General features: G+C 40.5%; 1 protein-coding gene across 3 annotated transcripts in view; it reads left to right on the top strand.

The window, feature by feature from the left end:
• Positions 1-26750, top strand: part of PDE10A (phosphodiesterase 10A) — a 355946-nt gene that overhangs the window by 210492 nt on the left and 118704 nt on the right. For all 3 annotated transcript variants that reach the window (XM_059714794.1, XM_059714803.1, XM_006258777.3), the window contains exons 6-13: positions 3278-3418; positions 5419-5574; positions 7151-7201; positions 7605-7663; positions 11351-11402; positions 17425-17567; positions 25186-25278; positions 25884-26070. In XM_059714794.1, the coding sequence (XP_059570777.1) occupies positions 3278-3418; positions 5419-5574; positions 7151-7201; positions 7605-7663; positions 11351-11402; positions 17425-17567; positions 25186-25278; positions 25884-26070 (882 nt within the window). The remainder of the gene's footprint in view (positions 1-3277; positions 3419-5418; positions 5575-7150; positions 7202-7604; positions 7664-11350; positions 11403-17424; positions 17568-25185; positions 25279-25883; positions 26071-26750) is intronic.

The raw sequence follows: 26750 nt of genomic DNA, 5'->3' as shown, positions 1-26750 counted from the left end.
GAGGGACTTTAGGATGATGAGGGTGGTCAAGCATTGACACAGGCTACCTAGAGAAGTTGTGGAATCTTCATCTTTGGAAATTTTCAAGCACAGGTTGGTCAGGCCCTTGGCTGGAATGGTTTAGTTGGGGGCAGTCCAGTCTTGAGCAAGGGGCTGGACTAAATGACCTCATGAGGTTACTTCCAGTCCGACTTTTCTAGGATCCTCTGATTGTAATAGAAATACAGTTTTGTAACAAGTACAGTTTATTAATAGAAGGTTTAGTTTAGGATTGATATCCATGTAGAATAGCAAAGGCAAGCTCTTATTTTTATGGAATAAAAATCTGTTTTTTATGTTTGCTTTTTAATTGGTGGGATTCATGTTGTTTAATGGATGGGAATTATTTTTAAGAGAGGGACTGAATGGTTTGTAGAGGTGTAAATATGACGACTTTCCCTGGCTTGGCTTTCAACTGGAAACCTATTATCACCTGATGACTGTTCTCTACGTGAAATGTGTTTAGTAGTTTACCAGGTTCCCAATGGTTACTGTGTAATCCCCTCTATAAAAATACACAGGAACTGATAACTCGAGCTGTCTCATTGGAGAAGCCAAGAATGGAATGAGTCTTGAAACTGAACTTATCCTCTTAGTCATACAAGTAGACAAGTCAACTTGTGCTGCTATTACTCATGATGTAACTCCTGCTAATAAACAAAGGGATTCAGTTTCTAGGATTCTATCTAGCACCCCTGTCAAGAAGCATATTCACACTTAAAAAAAAAATAAAAACATCTTAAATTGTGGACAGACTTAACTTTCCAGCACTTTAAAAGAAGATGGGAATTTTCTGTTTAGGAGCACACATCAGCCGCTCTGCTTTACTGGGATAAAACATGGCTAAATTGAGTAGTGTAACTTGGGGTGGGTAAGCAGGGTTCCAGCCCTGGGCTCCAACTTAGAAGGGGTGGCAGAATTATCCTGCCACCCCAGTGGAGCCTGCACTCCAGCAGGAAAAACAGTCCTATGGCATTGCTCTTCTAGCAGCAGCTGGTGCACAGCCATTGTATTGCTGCTGTAAGAGCTGCAGCCAGGGTGGGCAGACCAGCGGCAGCAGCAGCAGCTGCAGTCTGGTTTTGAGAACCAAGCATAAGTAAGACTCCTGTTGCCTTTTACTCCTGGAACCCCCACCCCTCTGGTGCTCTACGTATACTGTTAGAGGAGCATAGGTGCCCCATGTTTTGTGCCCTGGACAGAACTCTGCTAGAGAGCACTGGGGATGGAGGAGGGAGCTGAGTGCCAGGCAGGGAGAGAAATGGTCAGGGGCATCAGTCTCGCCTGCTCCAGAGACTCAGAGATCCTGGATGCTGCCACATTGTTGTCTGCCCACCCCCAACTGCTGCTACCACAGCAAAGACTCCCTGAGGGAGTCATAGTGCCAGGTCTTAGTTTTCACTGAAGGACCTGTTAGCCTCTAAGGCTTCCTGTACACATTACAGGTATCACACAATTAACTGATTAAGTGTGCAATTACCTTAAGATCTGCTAAACCTGTTAAATACTTATCATGCCATAAAAAGCTCTAGCTATGAAGTTAGACCTTGAAAATGTGTACTAACTTTATAGCTGGTTGCTATTGAGCTTTAATTTGCTTTAATATGCAAGGGTAGTAGGGGCTCCCCTGCAGCTGGGAGTCCCAGATGAGCTGATGGGGCTTCCAGCCACAGGAGTGCAGCATGCCCAACTGAGAGCTCAGCCCCAGCAGCTGCTGGCTCTGGGTTCCACCAGCACCCCCAAGCCTGGAAGATTGTAGCTGCACATTCCTCACACCATCTCCCAAGACCCAGCTAGGTCCTGACACCCGGGCAGAAGGTCGTCCTAGCTTAGAGGATCAGAATCCAGGAGGAAAAGGTTGCAATTGAGGTTGAGGCCCCCACCCATTGCAGGAAAGTGAAGGCCAGCCATCACTGGGGGAAGGGTTTGTCAGCAAAGAGCATGTGCTGAAGGGCTTGCAGGCAGAGAAAGAGAGAATGAGTGAGCGCACAAAAAATGAATTGCAGGAGTTTTGTTATATTTGTTTTGTTTATGCACCCCCAATGGAAGTCACATCAGGGTTACTTTTTTATAGTGATTTGACTGTTAATGGACTATGGTTTAAAGTTTAGCTTAGGGTCTATTATTTCTATAGTAAACTGGATTTAAATTGTATTGTTCAATGTTAATTTATGAATATACAAACAAAACAAAATAAAAAATCCAGGAAGAATCATAAAGATAGTAGAACTATAGATTATTTCTTGCAGACCTATAATTGAAAATGTATTTAATTCCACCCTAAAATATTACAGACTTCTATCTGTAAAGGTGATTTCTCATGCTTTTAAATTTTTCAGAAATCATAAATTATATTGACTGACCTATTCAGTTTTGAGAGAAGATCACATTTTTATTCAGAGTAACACTTTGACCAAAATCCAGAGGATATTTCTTTGAGTTTAAGACATTGACACTAGTGGGAACTTTGTAGAAGATAATTTAGGAAATTTATAATCACAATGGGTGCATCTGTACATGCTATTAAGGCGACGTGATAAACTTCAGCTCAGTTCGCGCCTGAGTTAACTGCTCTCTGGCTCAGCATCTGTGTGTGTGCCTGGATCAGTAACACTTTGAGCCAGGGCAGAGCATCCCTTGGTGTGCAGCAGGCTTGGGGGTCAGTTGCGGGCTCCATGCATGGAGCGGCAGAGGGGTTGGCCGGGGCACGAGAATGCCCAAAGTGCAGAGCTGTGTGACTGATCCCTGAGCCTGCTGCCAGCCCAGGGCTGCTCCATCCTGGCTCTAAGTGCTGCTGTCCCAGGAACCATACGCACTTGTGTTGTAGCACAGCAAATGACTCTAATGTAAGATAGTACTGTCCCCAACAATACTATCTTATGGCAGAGTTAATTTACTGCACCCTAATGCTGGCACTCGTGTAGACGGTGATGCTTTACTGCAGAGCTAATTAATCAGCTCCACAGTAAAGCACATGTGTATATGTACCCAGTGTTGTAGGAAATAATAGTTCAATTTCCTATGCACTTTATTTTTATCTTTGGGAATCTGTTTCACTTTATCTTAGCATCTATTTACAATTAATTTATGTATGTTACAATTTCTACTAACATAAAATACTCTCGCTGCATGGTTTTAAAGTAAACAGGCTACTTAAGAAGTATATGTTTTGAAATATAAATTGCTAAGTAAATACAGGCAAACTCTCTAATGGCATTTTCTTTTTTTTCCTTCTAACTAGAGTTTGTGTGTGTTCACACCACCTGGAGCTAAGGAAGGACAACCCCGACTCATTCCTGCAGGGCCGATTGCCCTTGGCACAACCATTTCTGCATATGTAGCCAAATCCAGAAAAACATTGTTAGTAGAAGATATTCTAGGGGTAAATTACTTTTTCTTTTTAATAAGATATGTCCAAGTTACAGTTAAGAAGATGTCTTGTGGTTTAAATGCAAACTGAACTAAATATATAGTAAATCATTTATGTAGTTACTGGCAGTGTAGGACCAGAAGTAATTTTCTGGAGTATTTTATTAAAAATTCTTCTCTACTTGATTTTTAAACTGCTTGAAATTGTAAACATAGAAAAGTTTTTCTCTATAATAAAACACATAGCTATTATGCAGGAAACATAAGCAAAAATTTTACCCCCACCTTCCAGAAAAGAAAATATACTAAGCCCATGTGATAAGATGATTAACATACATACTTTCACATAGTCGATCAAATTTTGATTTAATTGTACCGTACTACTCAATTCTACCATTTTGACAAGCAGTTTAACCAAAACTCTGTTTATTGGGCTAGATTTAGACCTGTTTACAGTAGAAGAATTCTGGCATACCTCCAGTAACTTTAGTCAAGTTACTTCAGATAATACACTGTAATATAAGATCTGATCCTTTTGTCTGTAAATACATTTTCTACTGACACTGAAGTTCTTTTAACACAAGTCTTTTTCATTTCTAGTTCTGATCTATCAAATTAAATCAAATTGATAAACATTTTTTTTTTGTTACTATAAAGCAAGTTTGAATATTTCAGTCATGTCACCTCTTACTTTTGTTCTTTCAAGACAAAGTGGTCTAAAAGTTGTCCGTCTCTCCTCTTATTTAAAATCTTCCATTCTTCTGAGCTGCTTCCTGTATGTATAGTACCTGTCTTCACATCTCATGATCAAATTGGACAGTACAGTCCATAGTGTTTATGACAGAACTAGCCAATTACCTGTTAAGAATGACAGCGAGGGGGGGCGGGGGGGGGCAGCATGCAGTGCCGCCACGTAACGCCCCGTGCTTGCGCTGTTCTGCTGCTTGCAGGGAGCAGGGTGGGGGAGCTGAGGCCAGCGCTGCTGTCCTTAGCTCCCCCACCCTCTGTCCGGTCCTTGGCATGGCTTTAGAATCACACAGGGGGCAAAGCCAGCACACTCCAGTCCCCGTCGTCCCCCTCTGCCTCCAAGGAGCAGGGGAGGTGGGCAAGACCAGCTCCGCTGGCCTTGCCCACCTCCCCTCTGGCCCCTCAGTCTCCACTGTCATGGCAGCACTCTGCTGTCTGTCCCTGTCTGTGTAGGGCACTCTGATTGGCTGCTGAGACGATCAGAGTGCGAATAAAGCATTATGGACGGAGAGACAGACTTAGGCTTTTATAATATTAGAATATGTATATGAACATTATTGCATGAACCTAGGTCATGTGCGTAAAATAGCAGGTCATAGAAACTTAGGGTTGGAAGGGACCTCAGTAGGTCATCTAGTCCAATCCCCTGCTCCAAGCAGGACCATCCTCAACTAGATCATTCCAGCCAGGGTTTTGTCAAGCCAGGCCTTAAAAACCTCTGGGGATGGAGATTCCACCATCTCTGTAGGTAACCCATTCCAGTGCTTTATTACCCTCCCCATGAGAGAGTTTTTTTCAGATTGAATGGGGTATAGGAAAGAATTCCTGTCACAGGCTTAGTTGAGAGAAACCACTTTTCTTTGCAATACTGGTAGAGTTTGGAAATTTTTGGTCTGGGGTCATGTCTCCATGTAGCTTATAGCACCTAGTGGGTGCCTCAGGATTCCTTACTTCTACAGAGAATATTGTCTGCCTGGTAACAATGAAATTTGAGCAGTTCAATTCGGAGTTACCAGTGCCCCTTCTTCCAGACTGGATTTAACAATAAAGTACTTTCCTGCCTTTGTGAGATATTGGATAAGTAAGATTTGTATATGTAAACAAACTAGGGAGAGGCCTTTTGTGGGCTTCGTAATTTTTTTGGATTCTTGTCTGTAAAGGGCTCTTCTTGCTGATTTAGTGAGCTAGGAGAAAGAAAAAAGTCGATTTATCTTTTATATTCATGCTGTAACATCTACATTCTATCAAACTGTTTGCACTTTTTAGGATGAACGATTTCCCAAAGGTACTGGACTGGAATCAGGGACTCGTATCCAATCTGTTCTTTGTTTACCAATTGTCACTGCAATTGGTGATCTGATTGGTATCTTGGAGCTTTATCGGCACTGGGGCAAGGAAGCCTTCCATCTCAGTCACCAGGAGGTGAGGCCTAAACTGCTGCAGTTGGTTCCTAAAGACATTCCCCTCCTTAAATGGGGGTGTCAGATATTCCTGACCTAGAACTTCTTCTCTGCCCCCTGTCCATCTGTTTTTTTTTTTATTTTTTATTGTTGTTGTTGATTAAGATGGGTAATTCTCAGTGGCAAATGGTAATAATCATTCTCTACACATAAGTACATTGGGCATCTCACATTTTTCTAACTGTTTTATTCCATCCTGTGGGAAAATAATTTCAAGCATGTCATTATCATGTATTTATTGAATAAGGGTTTAAAAATAACAGACATAGAATGGGGATTACAACAAGTGTGGGTTCATGAGAGCTCCTGTTGTTACAAATGCAAAATGAAATTGCTCTTACCAAAAAGGGGTATGGCCAGCTAACTTGCATTTCAATTTTAAGTTTTCTATAAAGCTATATTGTGCTGTATGGCAAAGTCTCTTTCTTCACTAGTTGACTCTGAAAACTTTCATCCCATTGAATAATTTCTGTCAATAAAGCCACATTTCAGGAAAATCCTACACTTACATTGGTGTGTACAAGTTGTGCTTGTGTTCTATGATTTATCTTCATGTTTGGGAACTACTTTACATTAATCACTACAACTAATAATTCATGAATGTCCTATTTAAAAAAAATGGTAATGTTGCCTGAAGTATTTTACCAGTACATCTTTAAAATAAGGATTTAAGTATGCACTATCAGGTTCCTTTCAGTTACATTTTTCAAAAAATTTTAGAGCACATGTACCAGTTAAAAATAGCTGGAGTATCTTCCATAGAGGAAAAGGGGTATGTTAATAGAATGTATGGCAGTGGACCTTCAGCAGTGTTCTATTAAGTTTGTTTCCAACAAAATCTCTATGCTTCAAGGACAGGAGATGATTCATGGTAGTGCATTTTATTTAAACTTAGTTAACTGCAGTTTACACAGCATTGGTGTGAAATTTTGCCTTGACATACATACCTGAAACAGTAGTCTTGTTTTTAGTGTTCACATTTGATTCTTCTGCATCTAAAATGGTAGTGACAGGAGTATTTGTTTACAGCAAAGGTTTTTTTGTTGAAAGTAGTTGTTTCTGAATGAAGGCATCATTATTGGTACTATTTCATTGTGATGGGTTATTTAATTGTATGACAGAAGCATGTTAACAGTGTACCGTATGTAATTTTTAAAGCCCCTCTTGCAATCCAGGAAGGGCTGCTTCTGCCCTTATTATACTGCCATGTATATTATGCTGCCATTATTAGATGGTTGAGTCCTTGTGCCCCTTCTATGCAACTCAGTTGATAAAAAAGTTGTGATAGTACAGAACACTTGAGCAGTACTTTTTGTACTGTTGCTTCCTTGTGACTGGAATACTGTTTCTTAAAAGTAAAGTACTAATAGACAAGTTACTTTCCCTAAATGAATTGTCTACCCATAACCATAGTTCCATGTCTTGTCTGAAATATCTCAGCTGAAAAATGTTCACAGTATTTAAAGGTACTTAGAAGTAGATTGAGAAAAATCTGATGAAATTGGCTCAGATGTTAAAACTTCTCATCTTTTCTTTAGGTTGCAACAGCAAATCTTGCATGGGCTTCGGTAGCAATACATCAAGTACAGGTAAGTCTGGTTTTTTTCATAGCTTCTTAAAGGGAGCTTAGCATGAATCTAGAAATCATGGAGATTATTTTATGGTGTAGAAGGTTCAAGGCAGTAGAAGACTTGATTTCTCTAGTCTTCCTGTAAATCTCAGCACTCATTCAAGTAATATACTGTTGTAAATTGTGTGCCTAATATAAAATGAATATGAAATTGGGTATTTGCAGCTCTTCAGTGAGATAGATACATTTGAAGCTAGACACCCCAGCCTGTTTTCTTTTACATTTTACACAGCGTTATAATACATACGTAACTTGCAATTGTATATTTTTATGCAGATTAGGCAAGTAGAACACGTATCCTAAAATTTCACTCTTGACTCCTGTGATCTTCTGAAACAATAGTATGTTCTGTTTTCCTCCAGGTGTGCCGAGGCCTTGCCAAGCAGACTGAACTGAATGACTTCTTGCTTGATGTATCAAAGTAAGTGTGATTTGCTCCAGTTACAGGGTCCTTTTTAAATTTTGTCCCTTTTTTCTCCCTTTAGTTCGTATTTTTGCGCTTCCCCTCCATTGTCCTACTAGGTTGTGGGTTTCCATTCTGCAGTTAATATTCATTTAGTTATTTATTTAATGATGCTTAAGGTTTTCTTTTGCACACTGTAGGACTTAGAATTCTGTTTTATTCATTATACATACAATAAATATTTTTGATGAAGAGATCCTGACTGTTTTCATTGTGTTTCAAACTAAAGACATTGGCCATCCATTTTACTCTTGCCTTGTAGAAGGACATAAGATACTTTTTAGATTGTGATTCGAATGAGTATACAGGACATTTCATTCTTTTTTTATCTCTGTTAAAATGTTTATATGGGATTCAAGTTCATCTCTTAAATTAAAATAGTTGTTTAACAGGAAAAATAGGCAAAGAAATAATAAACACATGTAATATAATCAAGTTACTGTGGTTATTGGAGTCAGAGCTGACATTTATGGGCCTTTGTAAGTGTATAACTCTTTATGCTAGGTCATTTGGGGGCGTTTTTTGCATTTAGTTTCTTTGTTTATTTTAAACCTAGAAAGATGGAGAAAATAACTATTTTTAATATGCTTACTAGTTAAACAGTGCCATTCTGGCTTTGATTTCTACATTGCATTAAATTGTGAAAACAAAAATAAATAATTGTATTTGCAAATGTCTGTTGGAATTACTTGGCTTATACTCTTGTTTTCCTTTAATCCACATTCTTTTCTGTCTAACATTAAAAATGATCTTCTACTAAAGAATCAAAAATTGAATTTGTATGTCATTTATGATGAACATTTGTAGATGAAATAATTTTATTTGTATTTCTTTACTAAAAATTTTACAAGATCGTGGTCTTTTATCTTAAGACTGGTCTGTCTTGTTTTTTCTAGAGGCTCCATTTATATGCTCAAAGTATCATATTCGTGTGGTACTCTTTTTCTTTTATTTGTCATGACAAATGCATATCTTAATTTGAAAACCCAGGAAAATATTCTGTAAAATGGAAGTTTTGGATACTTTGAAATCAGTATACATGTTTTCAGTTATCTGCTTATTGATTGTCTCTTTATTCCCTAATCATATTATCAAACCTTTAAACAATGGAGGCAAGGGGTGATCAGTAAATGAAAATACAAAATGCTAATAAAGTTACAGGTGTTGTAGTCTATACCATGTGGCTCTATCAGATTTAATTATTCTGAAGAAACCCTATGGGTGACTTAAAGGATTGAGGCTACACGTAGATAGAACAATGCAGTGTATTCAAGGCCTGTCATGGTTAAGATTTGTGACTGGTCTTAAGGACTGTCAGAGAGAGCAAGAACAAGTAGAATTCCTATCAGAAAGCCAGACACTTCATCTTCTTTATCATGGTGATTGATAGTAAATCTGAGGGAGGCAGCTAGTGTTTGCTCTCCTGCTTTCACTTGACAGTTTAAATCTCAGCCAGAGCCCATAGTGCATCGCTTTGGCACTGTAGTCCTTCCCTAGCCAAAATTATCCACTTAGGCAATAATATTCCCTGATACCCCCACCAGAAAAAGGGCTATAGTTGTGTTGCGCTGTTGTCACTTCCTCCAGGTAACCTTTTCCCACTAGGGAACCTATTTCGTTAGAACCGTCAGCAAAGCTAACCACACTTTATCATGCAGATGCATGACAAATAGAACCAAGGAGGTGATACTTCCCCTTTATGCGGCATTGGGCAGACCACAGTTGGATTACTGCATCCAGTTTTGGGCACCATACTTTAAGAAGGATGTTGATAACCTCGAGAGCATCCAGAGGAGGGCCACTTGTGTGGTTAAGGGTTTGCAGGCCAAGCCCTGTTAGGAGAGACTAGGGCACCTGGATCTTTTCAGCCTCCGCAAGAGAAGGCTGAGAGGTGATCTTGTGGCCACCTACAAATTCATTAGGGGGACACAGCAAGGAACCGGAGGTGCTCTGTTCACTAGGGCACCTCTTGGGGTAGCAAGGAACCATGGTCACAAACTGACAGAGAGCAGATTTAGCCTGGACATGAGGAAGAACTTCTTCACAGTAAGAGTGGCCAGAATTTGGAATGGGCTTCCAAGGGAGGTGGTGCTCTCCCCTACCTTGGGGGGTCTTTAAGAGTTGGCTGGATAGGCATCTGGCTGGGGTCATCTGGCCCCAGCACTTTTTCATGCCCAGGGCAGGGGGTTGGACTCGATGACCTGTTGAGGTCCCTTCTGACCCTAGCATCTATGAATCCACTGTGGGACTCCAGATGAATCAAACTAAACTAGGTTTAGGGTTGCGTAGCATTTTACATTCGATACCTTACAGCAGGGCTGTCCAGCTTCTTGGCAGCCAGGGACTGTGTGCCACACAGGCAACCCCCCCTGCCCTGCCTTGCAGGCAGCGCAGCTCTACCTGCCACTTGATCAACCTCCCCCCTCTCCTGGCTTGGCACACTACATGAGCAGATCATCCCTCTACGGCTGCTTGCAGTCCAGGAAGCCTGGCTTCCTCCCATGCCATGCGCCCAGAGTAGCCTAGCCCCTTCTCCCACCGCACATGCAGCACAGCATCCTAGCTCACCTGCTGTGTGAGTTGTGTGAGCAGCTCCCCCCTCGTCTGTTGTATGGGCAGCCCAGCTTCTCCCATGCCGAGCCCAGCCCCTTTTCCTGCCACGCATGCAAAACAAGTGCCCTGGCTCCCACCCACTGTGCCACCTTGTCCCTTGGAGTAGGAGGAAGAAGCAAAAGCCAGGCAGGGCAAGGGAGCAGTGGCCAGGCAAGAGCCCACAAGCCTCGCATTAACCCCTTGCCGGCTGCCTGTTGGAAAGCCCTGTGTTCCACTAAAACCTTTTGAAAGTACTTCTCACTTTTAAATATTTTAACATTTAAAATTATGTTATATATTATTTTAATGCTGGGGTTTTTAAAGTACATAAATATGATACAAGCTATCAATGGCTAGGAATATCCCTATTGGCAACTAAAGAAAAAAGAAAAGCAAAACATTAATTTCCATCCACAAAACTGAGAACTTGTGGAAGGAACTGTACAAACAGCTCGGTTGCTGGCGAAAGGCTTGTGCTAGCTACAAAAGTAGTTAACATAGTTTGTCTTTAAAAATGGTCTGTACATTATATTTTATGGAAAGAAAGTTCCCTATTCAATGAGGAAATTGTTGGCAAGCACAGTCATCACGATATTTTCTCTGAGGTTTCAGAAAAGGTGCAGAATATTTTACTTGCCCTACATCTTCATGCAATTCTTGGAAATGTAAGACTAATTTATTACGTATTTTCTTTCTGTTCAGCCCAAAACAGAAATGAGCTGTATATGTGTTCAAGGCCATGGGATAACATCTTTCTGTGCTGGGAATATTGTAATCCAAAAATTATTAAGTCTGGGCACATAGAAGATTTAGACATCTTGTACTAATAATTTTGACCCTTATCTTTCAATGCTTTTGACTGTCCTTGGACAGTTACCACTTCATAGAGAGAGAGATCAGTTCTACTTCCTTGCAGCCTCAAGGTCAGTCTTTCTCTCCAGCCACAACATGCAACACCTGGGTTAATAGAGAGTAGCCATTAAGTGTTTTCTAAATTGTGCTGAAGCAATCCAAGTAAGATTATTTACAGACTCTGTATCTCTTTTTCTGCAGAACCTATTTTGATAACATAGTCGCAATAGATTCTCTACTTGAACATATAATGGTAAGCTATGTGCTTTCACCTTTAAATTAGTCTTTCAGAAGATTGTCAGACATAATAGTTTTGCCAGTAAAACTGGGATCCCAGTGTAACTTATGTTTTTGTGCTTCTATAGTAGTGTAAGTGGAGCAAAACCATTGCAATGGTTACTGTTTTCATTCAGGGTTAAAGGTACAGTGATTTATCTTGCTTATCCCACTACAGGAGCAGGCAGATATAACTGTTAAATAGAAACAACTAATGCACCCTCATAAGCAGCAACTTCTTTTCCCCTTTTAAATTGGTTGAAACTTATGCTTCTCCACAGTCTGAGTTTTGTTTTCTTTGAATTGAAGTGCAGCGTTGTTGAACTTCATAAGCTGTTTATAATTAATTAGTAACATATGCAAAGCTGGGGATGCTCTATATGAAAAAAAGAGAGCGAGTGAGTGCTACCTTGGTTTTATCACAGAACTTACATTTCTCAGCTTTTGTAAGTACCACAGAGTAAATGTTGATTGAGTTGTTAGACTTAAAGAATATTTTAACTTTGGATGGGGAAGGAAGGTTTTTCTTTTCATTTCATTTTGGCCTCTCCTTTTATTGATTCTTTTAAATCACTGTACACTGCATAGACATCATTCAAAAGCAGTGGCAGTCCAGGACAGAGGAAATGGTCTCTGTGAGGCCATGAGGAAATAGCGAGTATTACCATAAAAGTGTTTGTTTCAGTTACAGGGTGATATGTACAAAAGAATCATTATATCCCAGTTAGGATATAAAATGATTAAGGTTCCATAATTATGGAGCTGCACAGTCATTACAGCTTGCTGAACAGAAATCAGTAACAGAATGTTTGTTCAATGAATTTAACCTTTTTTAGTTCAGGAACAAATCACAATTTTATTGAATTTGGTCATTATTTGAAGTTATTCACTGAACAGCTTCCACAAACATCAGTGAGTGTGGTGATAGCTTATTCAGAGTACTCTTTGATTGACTGAAATTGCTATTTAGTTTTGGACATGTTGCATAGTATGCTTTTGTTCTCTGTTTGGATAAATGTAACTGTAATTTTTTTGCTTTTGTGCTAATACTTGTTTGATAGCATATTTAAATATAACAGTCTCCAGTGTTTGCCCTAATCCTGTCAGTGATATTGTTAGCTAGAATATTTACAAAAAGCAAACATGCCAAGAATGCATATAATCCAAAGCAAATTTGTTTAGAAATCTGAATTAATATTTATGAAAATGGTTTCTCAGTATTTATCGAATTCTAGTTACTATGGCAGGCAAGAATTGCTGTTTTCTTTGCATAAGAAACACTTCTCAGTTTCAGCAGCTTTGTCCTTTCCTATGTGCACAAATTGCTTAACAGCATTGTTTAACATTTTAAAAGAACGTTGGTAATATAATACAGCATTTAATGGCAGACAATAGTATTCTTTTCTATGAACAGGCACCAGGTGGAAAATACACACATGGCAATACCATATGCTTTTTCTTTCATGTTCCTTCACAACACCTGCTATCTCAGCATTCTGCTGGATAGCCTGCCTAGATGCTTCACACTCAACTTCCTTTGTAGTCTGTGCCAATTTGCTGCTGCTTGATTGATCTGCTAGTGTGGACATCCACTGAAATTCTTTTGGAGACTGGTTATACCATTTGTATGAGAATCAACCTCCTCTCCCTAGTCCAGATCCTGGTGATTGCAGTGCAAGATTTGGCTCGTCCTTGTGTCAGCGATAGTAGCATTTTTCTATTTGCTTTTCTTTTCATCTCTCATATCTTTTACTTAAACTTTTCAATGAATTTAGTTCTGGTAAAAAGTGTTGGATTGGAAACGCTTGAAAGTAAAGATTTAACTACAGAAGAGGTGCAGAGTGAGAAGCAGGAGTGCAAGTGTCCCCACAAACTACTTCACAAGTAGATTTCAGTACAGTACTGGTGATCTGTAGAGTTAGGAAGTAGTTTGGTCCCTTTTAGTATCTGGCTTCTCAAAGAAAGCTTTCCATAGAATCATAGAAAGTTAAGGTTGGAAGAGGCCTCAGGAGGTCATCTAGTCCCACCCCCTGCTCAAAGCAGGAACATCCCTAACTGTATTATCCCAGACAAGGCTTTGTCTAACTGGGTCTTAAAAACCTCCAAGGATGGAGAGTCCACCATCTCTCGAGGTAGCCTTTTGCAGTGCTTTGCTACCCTCCTCATGAGAATGTGTTTTCTCATATCTAACCTTAACTTCCCTTGTTGCAACTTGAGAGCATTGCTCCTTGTTCTGTCACCTGTCACCACTGAGAACAATCTAGCTCCATCCTCTTTGGAACCACTGTTCAGGTAACTAAAAGCTGTGATTAAATCTCCACTCAATCTTCTCTTCTCCAAACTAAATAAGCCCACTTCCCTCAGCCTCTCCTCATTAGTCCTGTGCCTCACCCCTTAATCATTTCCATTGCCCTCTGCTGGACTCTCCAATTTGTCTATATCCTTTTTGTAGTGGGGGGCACAAAACTGGACACATTACTCCAGATGTGGCCTCACCAGTGCTGAATACAGGGGAATAATCACTTCCCTCATTTTGCTGGCAACACTCCTACTAATGCAGCCTCATATGCCATTAGCCTTCTTTTCAGCAAGGACACACTGTTGGTTCGTATTTAGTTTATTGTCTACTACAACCCCCAGGTCCTTTTCTTCAGAGCTGCTGCTTAGTCAGTTGGTCCCCAGCCCGTACCAGTGCATGGGATTGTTCTGAACTAAGTGCAGGACTTCGTACTCGTCCTTATTGTACCTTATAACTTTTCTTTTGGTCCAGTCTTCAGATTTTTTGAGGTCTCTCTGAATCCTAGCCCTACGCTCCAGTGTATCTACTACTTCCCCCAGCATGGTGCCATCTGCAAACTTCCTGAGGGCTCACTCTATCCCACATTCCAGGTCATTGATGAAGATATTGAACGAGACAGGCCCAAGGACTGACTACTTGATACCACCTGTCAACTAAACATCAAGCCATCGATTATTACCCTTTGAGCCCAATGATCCAGCCAGTTTTCTTTCTACCCTGCAGTCCATTCATTCAACTTGTATTTCCTTAGCTTGCTTGCAGGAATGTTGTGGGAGACCAAATGAAAAGCCTTGCTAAAGTTAATATATCCTTTGGCAATCCTGTTAACTGCCTGTTCCCCAAATAGTAGCTTTTTAAGGAGGAAGGTTTGATAAAAATAGGCCCTGACGTAAGGTAAACGAAACCCTTTTGAATTTTTTTTTTTAGTATCAGGTGTTATATAAAGCATCAGGATGGTTTCAGAAGGGATATGTGGAAAACTTCTGTATTGTAGTCCCAGCCATTGCCAATGCAGTTTAGATTAGGTGATCTGTTTTGAATGAAGAAAGAAATAATGAGAATGGCCATACTGTTAACCTTCCATGGAGGGGAATGGTACACTGGGCCAGGTTCCCAAACTTAATTCTTTCCCTTTGACATCATTCTTATGGCATGAAAAATTTAGAAAGCAGCTGGGTCTCTACAGCTGTGTATTCTTGCAATGTGGGGGAAGTCTCCAGCTGGTCTTGTGTTCATATAGGTGGCTTCTGTGTAACAGTCAGTGTAAAGGGCAGCATTAAAGCTGGTTAATATCTGGTTTTCCATCCTGCAAAAAATGTCAAGATTCCACAACATTTTCCTATTTAATATTAAGATATAACCAAGACCTTTTTACAGTGGGGAAGATAAAGAGAAATAGCTTGTGCACTTACACAGGGTATAGAAAATGCAGGTTTAAGTCCCTGCATTCCTGACATCTAGCCAAGCACCTAACACTGGTGTTTAATCAGTCTCACTCTCTGACTCAGCGAATATGTAATGGAATGACTCCAGCAGAAGATGTTAGTGAAAGGCACCACAGAATATCCTTTAGGGTGGTGGTTAAGGCACTCTCCTAGTAGGTAGGTAACTGAAATCTTCCTGAGTTATGCAGTCATAATTTTAGTCTTATGCTTCTCAAGCGAGTGCACTTGCCCTTGTCTATTCTTGGTTTTCTCCCTCCTACGTTTTGAGCAATAGCTGTCCTGTATCTGAGAAACCTTCAAAAGGCAGGTTTTGATGAAATTGCAAGATTCATTTCCAGTCAAGTAGCTTTGTTTGGCCAAGAAAAAAAAAAATAGAAATCTCTTGAAGAGTTTAAATAGGATGGAAAAAATGCAAGAACACTCTTACTAGCAAGTGATGCTTTATACGCTGCAGTTATCTGGCACAGAATCAAGGAGTTGCAACCAGGTATGTTGTAGCCAAGGTTGTATCCAGTGAATATAGATGCTGCTGAGAACATGTTGCATAAATGCTACTTTTGCCTCTTTACGAACAGATCCTAACTTCAGAATAACACCATTCTCCAGAGAATGTTTAATATATGCAAAACATGCATAACAAAAAACATGTCAAAATGTAGAGCTCTTAAAATATGGTTCATTTGTCTGTTGTAAGTGGACATATACAGGGATGTTTTTGGCACTGGCAATTTCAGTAGTGTAACTAGGGGTGAGTGACTAGGGCATGAGACCTTGGCACTGATTTTAGGGGAAGGCGAGGGAAGGGGAGGAGTGGGTGGGCATGTTGGACTGGCAGCTGGAGGTCTATATTTGGTATGGGCTTACTTTGGGACTGTTAGCTTCAGCCACGCAGATCAGAAGCAAGAGTTTCCTTGCCAGCTTCACTACCCCTACCTCGGCTGTGCAGCTAACAGCGACTGCATTTACCCTCTCACAGCTGCAGCCTAAATGAGGCTTTTACAGTCTTGTTCTACATGACACAGATCAGTGCCAGCTGGTAGTTGTTGCAACAGCAACATCTCCTAAGGAGGAAGAGGAGTGAGAGCATAATAGCTGGCCCTAATCCCTAGAGCCCTGGGGTCACTGTCCTGCAGTCCCTTAACCCCATTGTCCCCTCAACCCCATTTTTCTGCACACAACTCAGCCCCCAATCCTCATCCTCATCCTCTACTCTGCCTAGGGCACAGAAATAGCTAGCTATCCCTCTGGACAAAGCAAATCAGGAGGAAAAGGTCATAGGTGTGTTTGTGTTTTGTCCAGCTCATTCAAGTTCAGAGGTGGCTCCTGTAGCGCAGTTTTGACCTCTGCTCTTTAAATCCTTTTAAAATTCTGGTTAGGTTCATTACTACTGGATGTTAGGACATCTGTGTCTTTGCTATAGAAGCTTGAAACTATACACACAAGGCCTTGCATTTGCATAAGAAGAATATGCATCCATTATATGTATACTTTGGTAATCTGTATTTTCAGATGTCAAATTATTTTATATGCAATATCAAATTCTTTGACTTCATAATGTTGTGACTTCTTTTTGTGCAAACGAATACACTGATTTCTGTGCTACACAATACATTTGAGAAGCATCATACTATAATAATATTTCTTTACACATGCTAAAATCAGGCAGTATTATCCATTTGAATAGTCAGTGTACACTTGTTTTGCTTTTTTTATTTGCTGCAAACTAATTTTCTGAAAAGTGACCCCACATACTATCTTGCAAGAAGTGTGTGGAAACTGTTAAATGGTTCTTATTTGAAGTGAGAGGGGGAATTCCAGAGCTGACACTTTCACTCCATCCTTAAGTTACCCTGTTTTGTCTGGATATTTCAGAACTGTTTGAAAAGCATGTTGATTATATACCTAATAAAGTACTTGAGACTGTATATGCCAAGTTATTTCTCAAGGTTTGTGCAGTTCAAAAGTTAGATGTGTTTTTGGCTAAATGAGTTTTGTATGAGCTCCAGTACCATAGACACAGATAAGGATAGGGTAAAGACGAATCTCAAGTCCAGACCACCTTGTTTTAAATAAAGTATTTAAATTGTAACCTAAATTGTTGTGGCTAAGAAGAAAGCTTGTGGAAACAGGTTTTTGTGTTGGAATAAGCTATTAAAGCTTTAACACTTGAAGGGCTTATCTTCTTTTACAGAGTAGTGACTGAAGTTCGTCTGAACCTCATGATGATTAATTTTATATTTGTTCTCTATCTGTAGATATATGCAAAAAACCTGGTGAATGCAGATCGGTGTGCACTCTTCCAGGTTGATCACAAGAACAAGGAGCTGTACTCAGATCTTTTTGATATTGGAGAGGAAAATGATGGGAAACCTGTCTTCAAGAAGACCAAAGAAATAAGGTAGGAGCAGCAAAAGAATGCAACTGCTTTGTAATGAGATGTGCAGGTATTCGGTTATCCAGTGTCTATGCCTATTCGCAGGTACCCTGACAATACTTGTCATACTGTGATATCATTCCCACCAGGACCCGCCTCCAGAAGGTAGTACTTCTGGGAATGACATTGCAGTGCCATCGAAACAGCGTCTCTGAAGCTTTAACGTCACTCCTGGAAATGCCGTCTTCCGGAGGCGGTCCTTTTGGAAATCATGTTGGAAAAAAACACTTGTGCTCAAAGGTAGGTAAAGGTGCAGGTGTGAAAATAAACCACCTATCCACAGTTCTGCAAGTCAAGGATTTTTATACGAGCTCTCAAGATCTATCAGGCAAATTCTAATGGATAGTTGCTTTTGGTGGATTAGACATTCACAAAAAACTAGTGAGATCTTATCAATCCTTTTAAAATTTTCAGTCCAAGGACTCTTAGTTTAGTTTCTTACTGCTGCAGTTGTTTTTTTGTATACTCAATTTGTATACTTAATTTTGAGTATTCAGTTGGTTGTAACTTGAATAGTTGTGATTTTAAAGTCTGCCAGGTTTGGTCATTTCTAAACATTACAAAGGGTTGAAATGTGGATACATGGGATCCTCTGATTCTTTAACACTGACTCATCCTCCTGACTTGCCATGATTTTGTGTACACACATTCTTAGTGAAAAAACAGCCAGAATGACACGGTCAATTTAAACAAAATGATAATTGCTGTAATGTCTTTCATCCAGAAGACTGTCTAAAATATAAAAGCTGACATTTTCAAGCCAATATTGGGAATTTGGGACCTCATCTTTCTAAAGATGTATGACTAAATCTCCTGCATTAAACATTCCAAACATAAAATACATACACACACATCTAAAGCACTTCACTCAGCAGTGAAACTTTGCAGTGATTTATTTAATTGTTTCTATGCATCTTTAAAGTTCTAGGCCAGTATCAGAGATGATTCATAAGGGGATGTAAGACGCATTCTCTCACCCTCAGTTTGACTCCCTTAGACTGATTTACTCCCACTCTTTACATTGTGTGAGTGAGTGTAAGGGAGTCTAAATTGATGCAATTTACATACTGAGGAGCAAGGAGGTGGTATAAATTAAAGAAGGGGGTGGCTTGCTTTAACTTATACTTTCTAACTCCCGCCTGATGATTGCTTTTTGTGCATTCGTACACTTCTCTCTCCTTTCTCCTGAATGTGAGAATTAAACACATTTTGACACTCAGTGTAATGGAGTATGTGAGCCATGTCCAAGGGTGATGGATAAGGAGACAAGACTATCAGTTACATGTGTAAGAATGTAAAAGTGAGTCAGTCATTCTGAGAGAGACTAGGCTGGTGTTGTGAGGGTAAGCAAAAGAGTGTGTGACTACTGCTGACTGAAACTTGTAGGCATGCTGGGTGAATTTCTAGCCCTGATAAAACAAGTATAAGTTTTGCCTTTGACTTCAGTGAGGCCACATTTCCACCCACTTTGACTTACATATGGATATGCTCCCCTTTTGAATTTTCCCTGCTTGTTCTTATATTAACTTTATAGTATTTGCATAATTCAACCTCAGTATGTTTTATGTGCCTTGGTTTCCTTATAGGACATCTGTAAGATTCTGTCAGCACTTAGTGCAGCTTAGCTTAATATAAAATGAAGTTTCTCAGTTAATTTTAAGACCTTCATGGTCCAGCACATATGAATTCCATCCTGGAAATTTTCCCCTGACTTACTCCAAATTGATCTCTTTTTCAAAGAGGCACCTTACATGATGTTTGTTCCTAAAATATTCAACATGTAAAAGATTGTAAAGAGAGCTGCTGGCCTGAACATTAGTCAGAAGACTTTCTATCAGTGTAATTAAATAGCAGCATGACAGGTCAGAAAACTCTAGTGTAAATAGGAACAAGGATCCCTTTCAAACCAAAATGAGCTGATATATGGGAATATTTGTTTCTAACGACTGAATCATAGAATTAAAGTGACTTCAAGAATCATCTACTCCAGCGGTGAGCAAAATACAGCCCTCAGGCTGGAGTCAGCTTTCCAAGTGATTCTATCCAGCCCATGGCAGGTCCCTCAGCCCCACTCAGCTTAGGCACAGGGGACAGCCCAGGCCTTGGTGCATGTTGCTGGTCCCGCTGTCCCCAGGGATGCAGGTGCCGCCTGGTGCAGAGCACAGCCTGCCCTTTCCCCCGCGTGTGGCAGCCAGACTTGGCTTTCCAGCAGTCCCTGTGGCAGCAGCTCCCTCTGCCCTCACACATCTAGCTGCCAATGTCTCTGCTGCCACTGCCAGACCCAGCACCACTGCCCAGGCACTCTGGTACATCTGCCGTACATCTACTGCCAGGGGCACCGGACCATGGAGACTGGCCCAGGACCCCGGCAGGCAGGGCGTGCTCAGCCAGGAAGTTGGGATGGGGCCATGGGCAGGCAGGGAGCAGCATCCAGGAGCGGGATGGGATCACAGGGCAGTGACAGCATGGGCCCATGGCAGAATTGAAATCTGCACCCACCCCCTCCCACTGCACTCCACCAACCCTCAATGGCTCATGAAAGCTTCTTAAGTGGCTGTCCAGCCCAAACAATTGCCACCCTTGATCTACTTCATCCTGCTCTCCCACATGTAGGATTTGCTTTTCCTTCCCCATCATAGACAGATGCTTATTCAGCCTTCTCTTGTAAGCCTCCAGTGAGAGAGATTTTACAGCTTCCCTAAGCAGCTTGTTTTATTGTCCTACTCTTGTCAGCTAAGAAATTTTTCTGGGATTTAATGTGTTTTGCTGTAGCTTAAACCCACTGCCTCTTGTCCTACCCTGTGGTAGTGGAGAGCCTTGTTTTTCTCCCTTTCCTTGTGGTAGCTATTTAAATATTTGAGGACTATCCAGTTCCTTTTCATTTTCTTTTCTCCTAACTGAACATGTCGTCATCCTTCAACCTTTCCTCACATGGCTTGCATTTTAACCTCTTTATCATCCTTGTCAGTTGCTCTCCAGTTTAGGAACAATGTACATAAAACGTGGTGTCCAAAACTAGACACAGTGGTCCATCTACGGACTAATCTGTCAAGTATATTGGTTCTATTACGTTCCATGTCTTGCATACAGTAGCTCTGTTAATGTAACCCAAACTTGTATTTGAATTTTTTTGAGACCAGAATCACTTCATTTACTCATGTTGAGTTTATGATCCACCACAATTCACAGATCCTTTTTGGTAATGCTACTGCCAAGTCACTTAGTTACCTCTTATTCTGTACTGATTTCTTGAAGTGTTCTACTCTGTGTGTCATCAAGAAATTTCATCGAGATATTTCCTATTCCTGCATCCAAATCACTAGCAAAATGTTAAACAGTACAGGACTCAGAACAGACCCCTATAAAACCTCACCTGAGACCTCGTTTCACTCTGACATTGATTCATTAATAGTTACTGGGCACGTCAACACAACATGTGTACTGCAGGGTTGCCTAATTAGCTCCACAGTAAACATCTTGGTGTCTACACGTGTGGCCCTATTAGGTCACAGGAAACTAATAGACTCAGCAGCAGGTTAGTACATGTAACTACAAGTACTATCCTACTGTGGAGTTTTTTTTCATGCGCAGCAGCACACATGTAGATGTTGATGGCGCTATCTGGGGCACGAGAATGCTTCAGTGCATGGGCTGCCTGCCAGCTAGTGTGGTACTGGAGCACCCTCATGCCCTAGCCATCCCCTCCTTAGCACACTGAATCAGGTCAGAGCAGCCCTAGGCTGGCAGGCTGACCTCTGTGGCCACCTGCCAGCTGGGGCTGCTTTTACCCAACTCAACATGCTGCAGTCCTGGGTGCACATATAAATGCAGTGCCTGAGAGCAATAAGCTCTAGAGCAATAGATGCCAGAGTTTATTGCTGCGCGTTGATATGCACATGTAGACGCATCCATTCTTTGTTTACTGTTATTCTGTCAGTTATATATCCACCTGATAATTCTATCTAGTCTACATTTGTCTACCTTAGTTCCACATGCCGTTCTCATATATATGTCAAACACCTTACTAAAGTCCAGATACATTATTTCCATTTCATTCCACTTTTCAACCAAAATAGTTGCTCTGCCCGAGAAGAAAAGCAAAATTGCTTAGCGTAATTTATTCTTAACAAATCTATTTGGCTGCTGCTGGTTTTCTCGATTTTTCCATATATTTACAATTTGACTGTGTTACCAAATTTGCCCATTACTTTGGGGTGTGCTCATTTATTAGGGATAGTTTCTAGGGTCTTGGTGATTCTGTCAATGTGCTGCTTGTGTTACTGTACGGAGCTGTATCTCTCCCTTCTGCAAGCCCTCGCCCCCAATGGAGCTATCTTGCAGGATTCAATCTCAATGGGACTGGGTTCCTCCAGTCACCAAATCAGTCATACACACACAAACACACACAAATTAACGTGACACGCCTGACCTGGCCGGGCTGATCAGCATGGACAGGCTTGACACCCTCATATGCCAAAAATCAGTTCATAAGAGCAACAATAAAATGCAGTCAGACACAAGCACACAGGTGAACAGAATCCCTCTGAATCCGGCTGGGTGTCCAGCTGACACCCTCATGGGCCAGCATTCAGTTCATAAGGGCACGTCTGAGTCAAACTGGGTCAATCAGCCTGTACAAGCTGATCCCCTTATGTGTTTCAAACTCGGCACGTCCCAATCTTTGGCCTCTTGATGAGCAGACCCCACAATATTTTTGAGCTTCACAGGGATCTTTAGCTTAGGTAAAAGAAGCGTTGCTGCAGAGCACAGAAGGAAAGAGAAGCAGAGAAGGAAAAATATACCCAGTTACTACCAGTTTGACTATAAAAGTTATTTATTGCTAAGCATATGAAACATATAATAGTACTAGTAGTAATAGACATGCAAAAGAAAAACAAACACAAACAATGACAATACTACCCTGGTTTCACTAAGTATTTGGGGAAACTTAGCTCAAGCTTAACTAATACAGTTCAGGTTCAGAAGTTTATGCCTAGCAAGAAAAGAGAGAGAGAGAGCTGGGATCTCACCAATCCAAGGTACTCAGGCTGCAGAGCTGACAGGCACAGTCCATAGCACAATTCTTGAAGAGAGAGACGATCTGTTCTTCCAGCGTCCCAAGAATGACAGGGGATGGTGTCAGCACAGGAGCTTTCTTCTTCTTTCTTCTTCTTCTTCTTCTTCTTCTTGAAGCGCGCACACTTTTTACAGATTTTTATACCCTAAGTTCAGCTGCTTCGAAGCATCCTTAATTGTGTAAATCATTGTCTTTTCTATTGACAAGGGGTTATCTGATTTGGAACATCTCAAGAAACTGATTGATAATCAGGAAACACTTAAGATTAGGGAGTAACCAAATACTTGGGAGCCAGCTTGAGATTCCTATGGATGGCAAATATACTGATGGGATATCTCATGGTTTCTTCAGAAACAATAGATAGCTTGCAGCATCAGGATTTTGGATTTTTACTTGTTGTGTTGTGCACAAGTCTCAGCTTAGCATGACTTTTCCAGATCTTACTATAGTCTTTTAACAGACTTAAGGCAATTATTGGGGTGCTCATAACCTTTTGTGGAGAGGACTCCCACCAGTCGTCTTGGGAAAGGTATGACAACACCTGTGATTAGGGCTCCAGCAGGCTAGATGTTGTGATGAACCCTTAACCATTGTTCAAATGTTGCCCATACCCCCTCTGACTCGGTCTCTTGCCTCAGCATTCCCTAACCCGGCAACCAAGTTTTAGTCAATCAAGTTTAAATAGGCCTCCCATAGTGGGACCGGGGAATGTACGGCCCGAGATGCCTATTAAACTTAGAGGTGGGGGGGAGTCCTTAGTAAATCCACATTAGAACTGGTCTGATAAATGCTGAGCTGGGTGCGTGTGAACATGGGTTGATTAACATTTGGAGCACAGATTCCCCATCATGCAGTGCTCCTCTGCTTCTCTGGTCCCAGAATTCACTGCAGTCTCTGCTTCAGGCTTTCTGTTCTCCATCTCTCATGTAAATGAATGGTCATCTGGTTCCATCTCGGATGCAAATGAGACCTAGGGCAGTTGTTTCACTCTGGTCACCCTTATCTGGAGGGTCTTAGGTGCGTCTCTTTCTGCATCTTAATCAGTTTCGTTTAGGTGGGGGGGGGTGAGTCCTTGTGAGTCAGACAGACTGCATCCTGTGCCAGGGTTGCCCAAGAACACACAGCTGAGACGTAACAACTGTTTTTATAATTTGCACTCATTCCGTCCCTTTTGACGAGCTTTAGTTAAAGCGCCCCTGCCTCTATTTTGAAGTACAGAGATACTGAATACATGAGACATGGAGGCTGCTGAATGTACAGAAACTGGAGAGCCCCTGGAGTTCATCCTGTCAACTCTTGCTATTTTAATTTAATTCAAATTGGTTACTTCTCTGATATGGTCTTTATTTATTGTAATATTCATCCTTTCCCCTTCTTTGTTTATATTAATTTTACTATTTGTCTGTTTTTCAAGGTGGTGTTTTTGGCTTTTTTTATTGCTTTTTTTCTTGGGAAGACTGAAGTAAGAAAATTAGGCAAGGATAAGCATTGAGCAGCTCTGCCACCTTCTTTTTTTGTTGTTAATAATTTATATTCCCAGTTGAGGGCTGGAACTGTTGTCTCCCTGTTCTTTCTTGTCATTGTTTCTATCATTTATTTCCAGTTTAAACTTGTTTTTCTCCTTTGCTTTCCTTTGTTGTTACCTCTTCATGCTATTTCTTTTGTAGATTTCCTTAGTGACATGCTCTTCCTTCTATTGCCTATATCTATCTTCCTTTGATTTTCAGATAGCTAAACATTTACTTTCACAGCCATATCTATCTGTTGTCATTCTTCTTATGTTTCTTCTGCCACGGAACAGCTTGAAAATGATCCTCCAATATTACATCCTTTAGGAACTACCAACCCTCATGAACAATTTTGTTGTCTTTTTATCCAGGGATAAACCTACTGTTTACCTGACTTGGTTGAAATCTGCCTTTTTTAAGTTCGATGCCTGTGTTGTGAAGCTCTTATGTCTGTCTTCCCTGAGAATCATTAATTTTATCATGATCACTTCTTCCCATATTTCTGACCACCTTCATATACGTGAGTTCATGACAGTTGCTCAGAAATAATTCCAAAATATATGACCCCTTAACTTTTTCTTCAGCTTTTCAAATGAGAGAGTTGTCTTTTACATGCATTAAAAACTTCCTTGGTATTTTATGGTTTACCATATTTTTCTTTCAAAAGGTGTCATAGAAGTTTAAAATCCAACAACATGAGTGTACATGTGTGTAGACACACCCAAATATACATTCAATAAATATTCTCACACACACACACACAATATATATATTGTGTGTGTGTTTATCTGTTTATCCCTACAAGATACTTTCAGTAAATATTTATATTACTTATAATAAGTACTTCTGTTTGATTAATATTTGTCTTCTATTAAGGACTATTGAATTAAATTGATTTGGACCACATGTAATCAGTATGTCCAAGGTAGCCACAAATGGAAAAATGTTTATTCCAGCTATTCATATGCTGATTGACATGTCTCTTTAATATGTGCAGATTTTCTATTGAAAAAGGAATAGCTGGTCAGGTAGCAAGAACAGGTGAAGTCCTTAACATTCCCGATGCCTATGCAGATCCACGCTTTAACAGGTAAGAAACTCTTCAGTTTCAACTACAAAAAAGAAAAATCAAGACTACAAGTCTGTTACTTAATTTTCCACTCAAATTTCGGATTAGAACATGTTAATTGAATTATACTGTCTTGAAGAGAGACACCTGTGATTTACTTTTACTGCAGACACTAGTTTTATGAGCACATTCTATAAAAATAATCTCAGGTTTCTTATACAAAAGAATTGAGAAGGATTTAATTATTGTTTTCTTTGTTGATACTGTGGATAGCTAAGTGGACTTTGCTCACTTTAACGTTATTAAATTGACTGTAATATGATTAATGTGTTCCAACAAATTAAAAAATAGCTAGCCCAAAAATATTCATAAAAATATGTTCTGTGAGTTTAAGAATGAGGTGACTATTGTTTTTACTTTTAAATGGATATTATAGGAATTATGAAGTATTTTCTGAAAATGATTTATGAATTTATTTGAATGTAGAGTAAGTAAACCTTATGTAGGTACCAGTTATACTTATGTAATATTATTTGGTACAGCATAGAAAGAAGGCATGGATATTATTAATATTCTTTGTCTCTTCTTCCTCCCTCTCTCTCTCTCTCTCTTACACACCTCTCCAGAGAAGTAGACCTCTACACAGGCTACACAACCAGAAACATTCTGTGCATGCCTATAGTGAGCCGAGGAAGTGTGATAGGTGTTGTGCAGATGGTGAACAAAATAAGTGGAAGTGCCTTCTCTAAAACAGATGAGAACAACTTTAAAATGTTTGCAGTCTTTTGTGCTTTAGCCTTACACTGTGCTAATGTAAGTTTTCTCATTTAAAGCTTCATATAACATGTATTTCTTTTTTAATTCCGTCAACTACTGGTTATAATATTTATGGAGTTAGAATCAGTTTGGGATTCTACTTGTTGCATCTAATTTCCAGATCATTAAAATGACTAGAGCAAGAAGAGGGCACCAAGCAATGTAGGGCCCCTGCAAGACGCAAACGGTAATCTTGTGGCTACGCCAGACAAGAAACCTGATATTTTTAACAGTTTCTTTGCCTTTGTTTTCTTAAACAGGGACTGGACTATCCCACCTACCAGAGGTTGGGACAATCTTGGGGATAGCTCTGGCAGGCCTTCAGTCAGCGCAGATGTAGTTAGGGATCTTCTGGAAGGGCTAAATGTTTTTAAATCTGTAGGTCCAGATGCCCTCCAACCAAGGGTGTTGAGGGAGCTGGAAGGGGTCATCGCGAAGCCTTTGGCCCGGCTGTATGAGCATTCGTGGTCATCTGGCGAGGTGCCGGAGGATTGGAAACTAGCTAATGTGGTCCCAATTTTCAAGAAAGGGAGGAAGGAGGACCCAAGTAACTATAGGCCTGTAAACCTCACCTCAGTGCTTGGGAAGATCTTGGAGAGAATCATCAAGGAGCACATCTGAGGGGGGCCAGCAGGGGAGATCATGCTCAGGGGCAGTCAGCATGGGTTCATCAAAGG

The sequence above is a fragment of the Alligator mississippiensis genome, chromosome 1 (genome assembly GCF_030867095.1).
Source record: "Alligator mississippiensis isolate rAllMis1 chromosome 1, rAllMis1, whole genome shotgun sequence".
NCBI lineage: Eukaryota > Metazoa > Chordata > Crocodylia > Alligatoridae > Alligator > Alligator mississippiensis.
The sequence above is the reverse complement of the archived record's forward strand: the minus strand, read 5'-3'. Positions and strand labels throughout refer to the sequence as shown.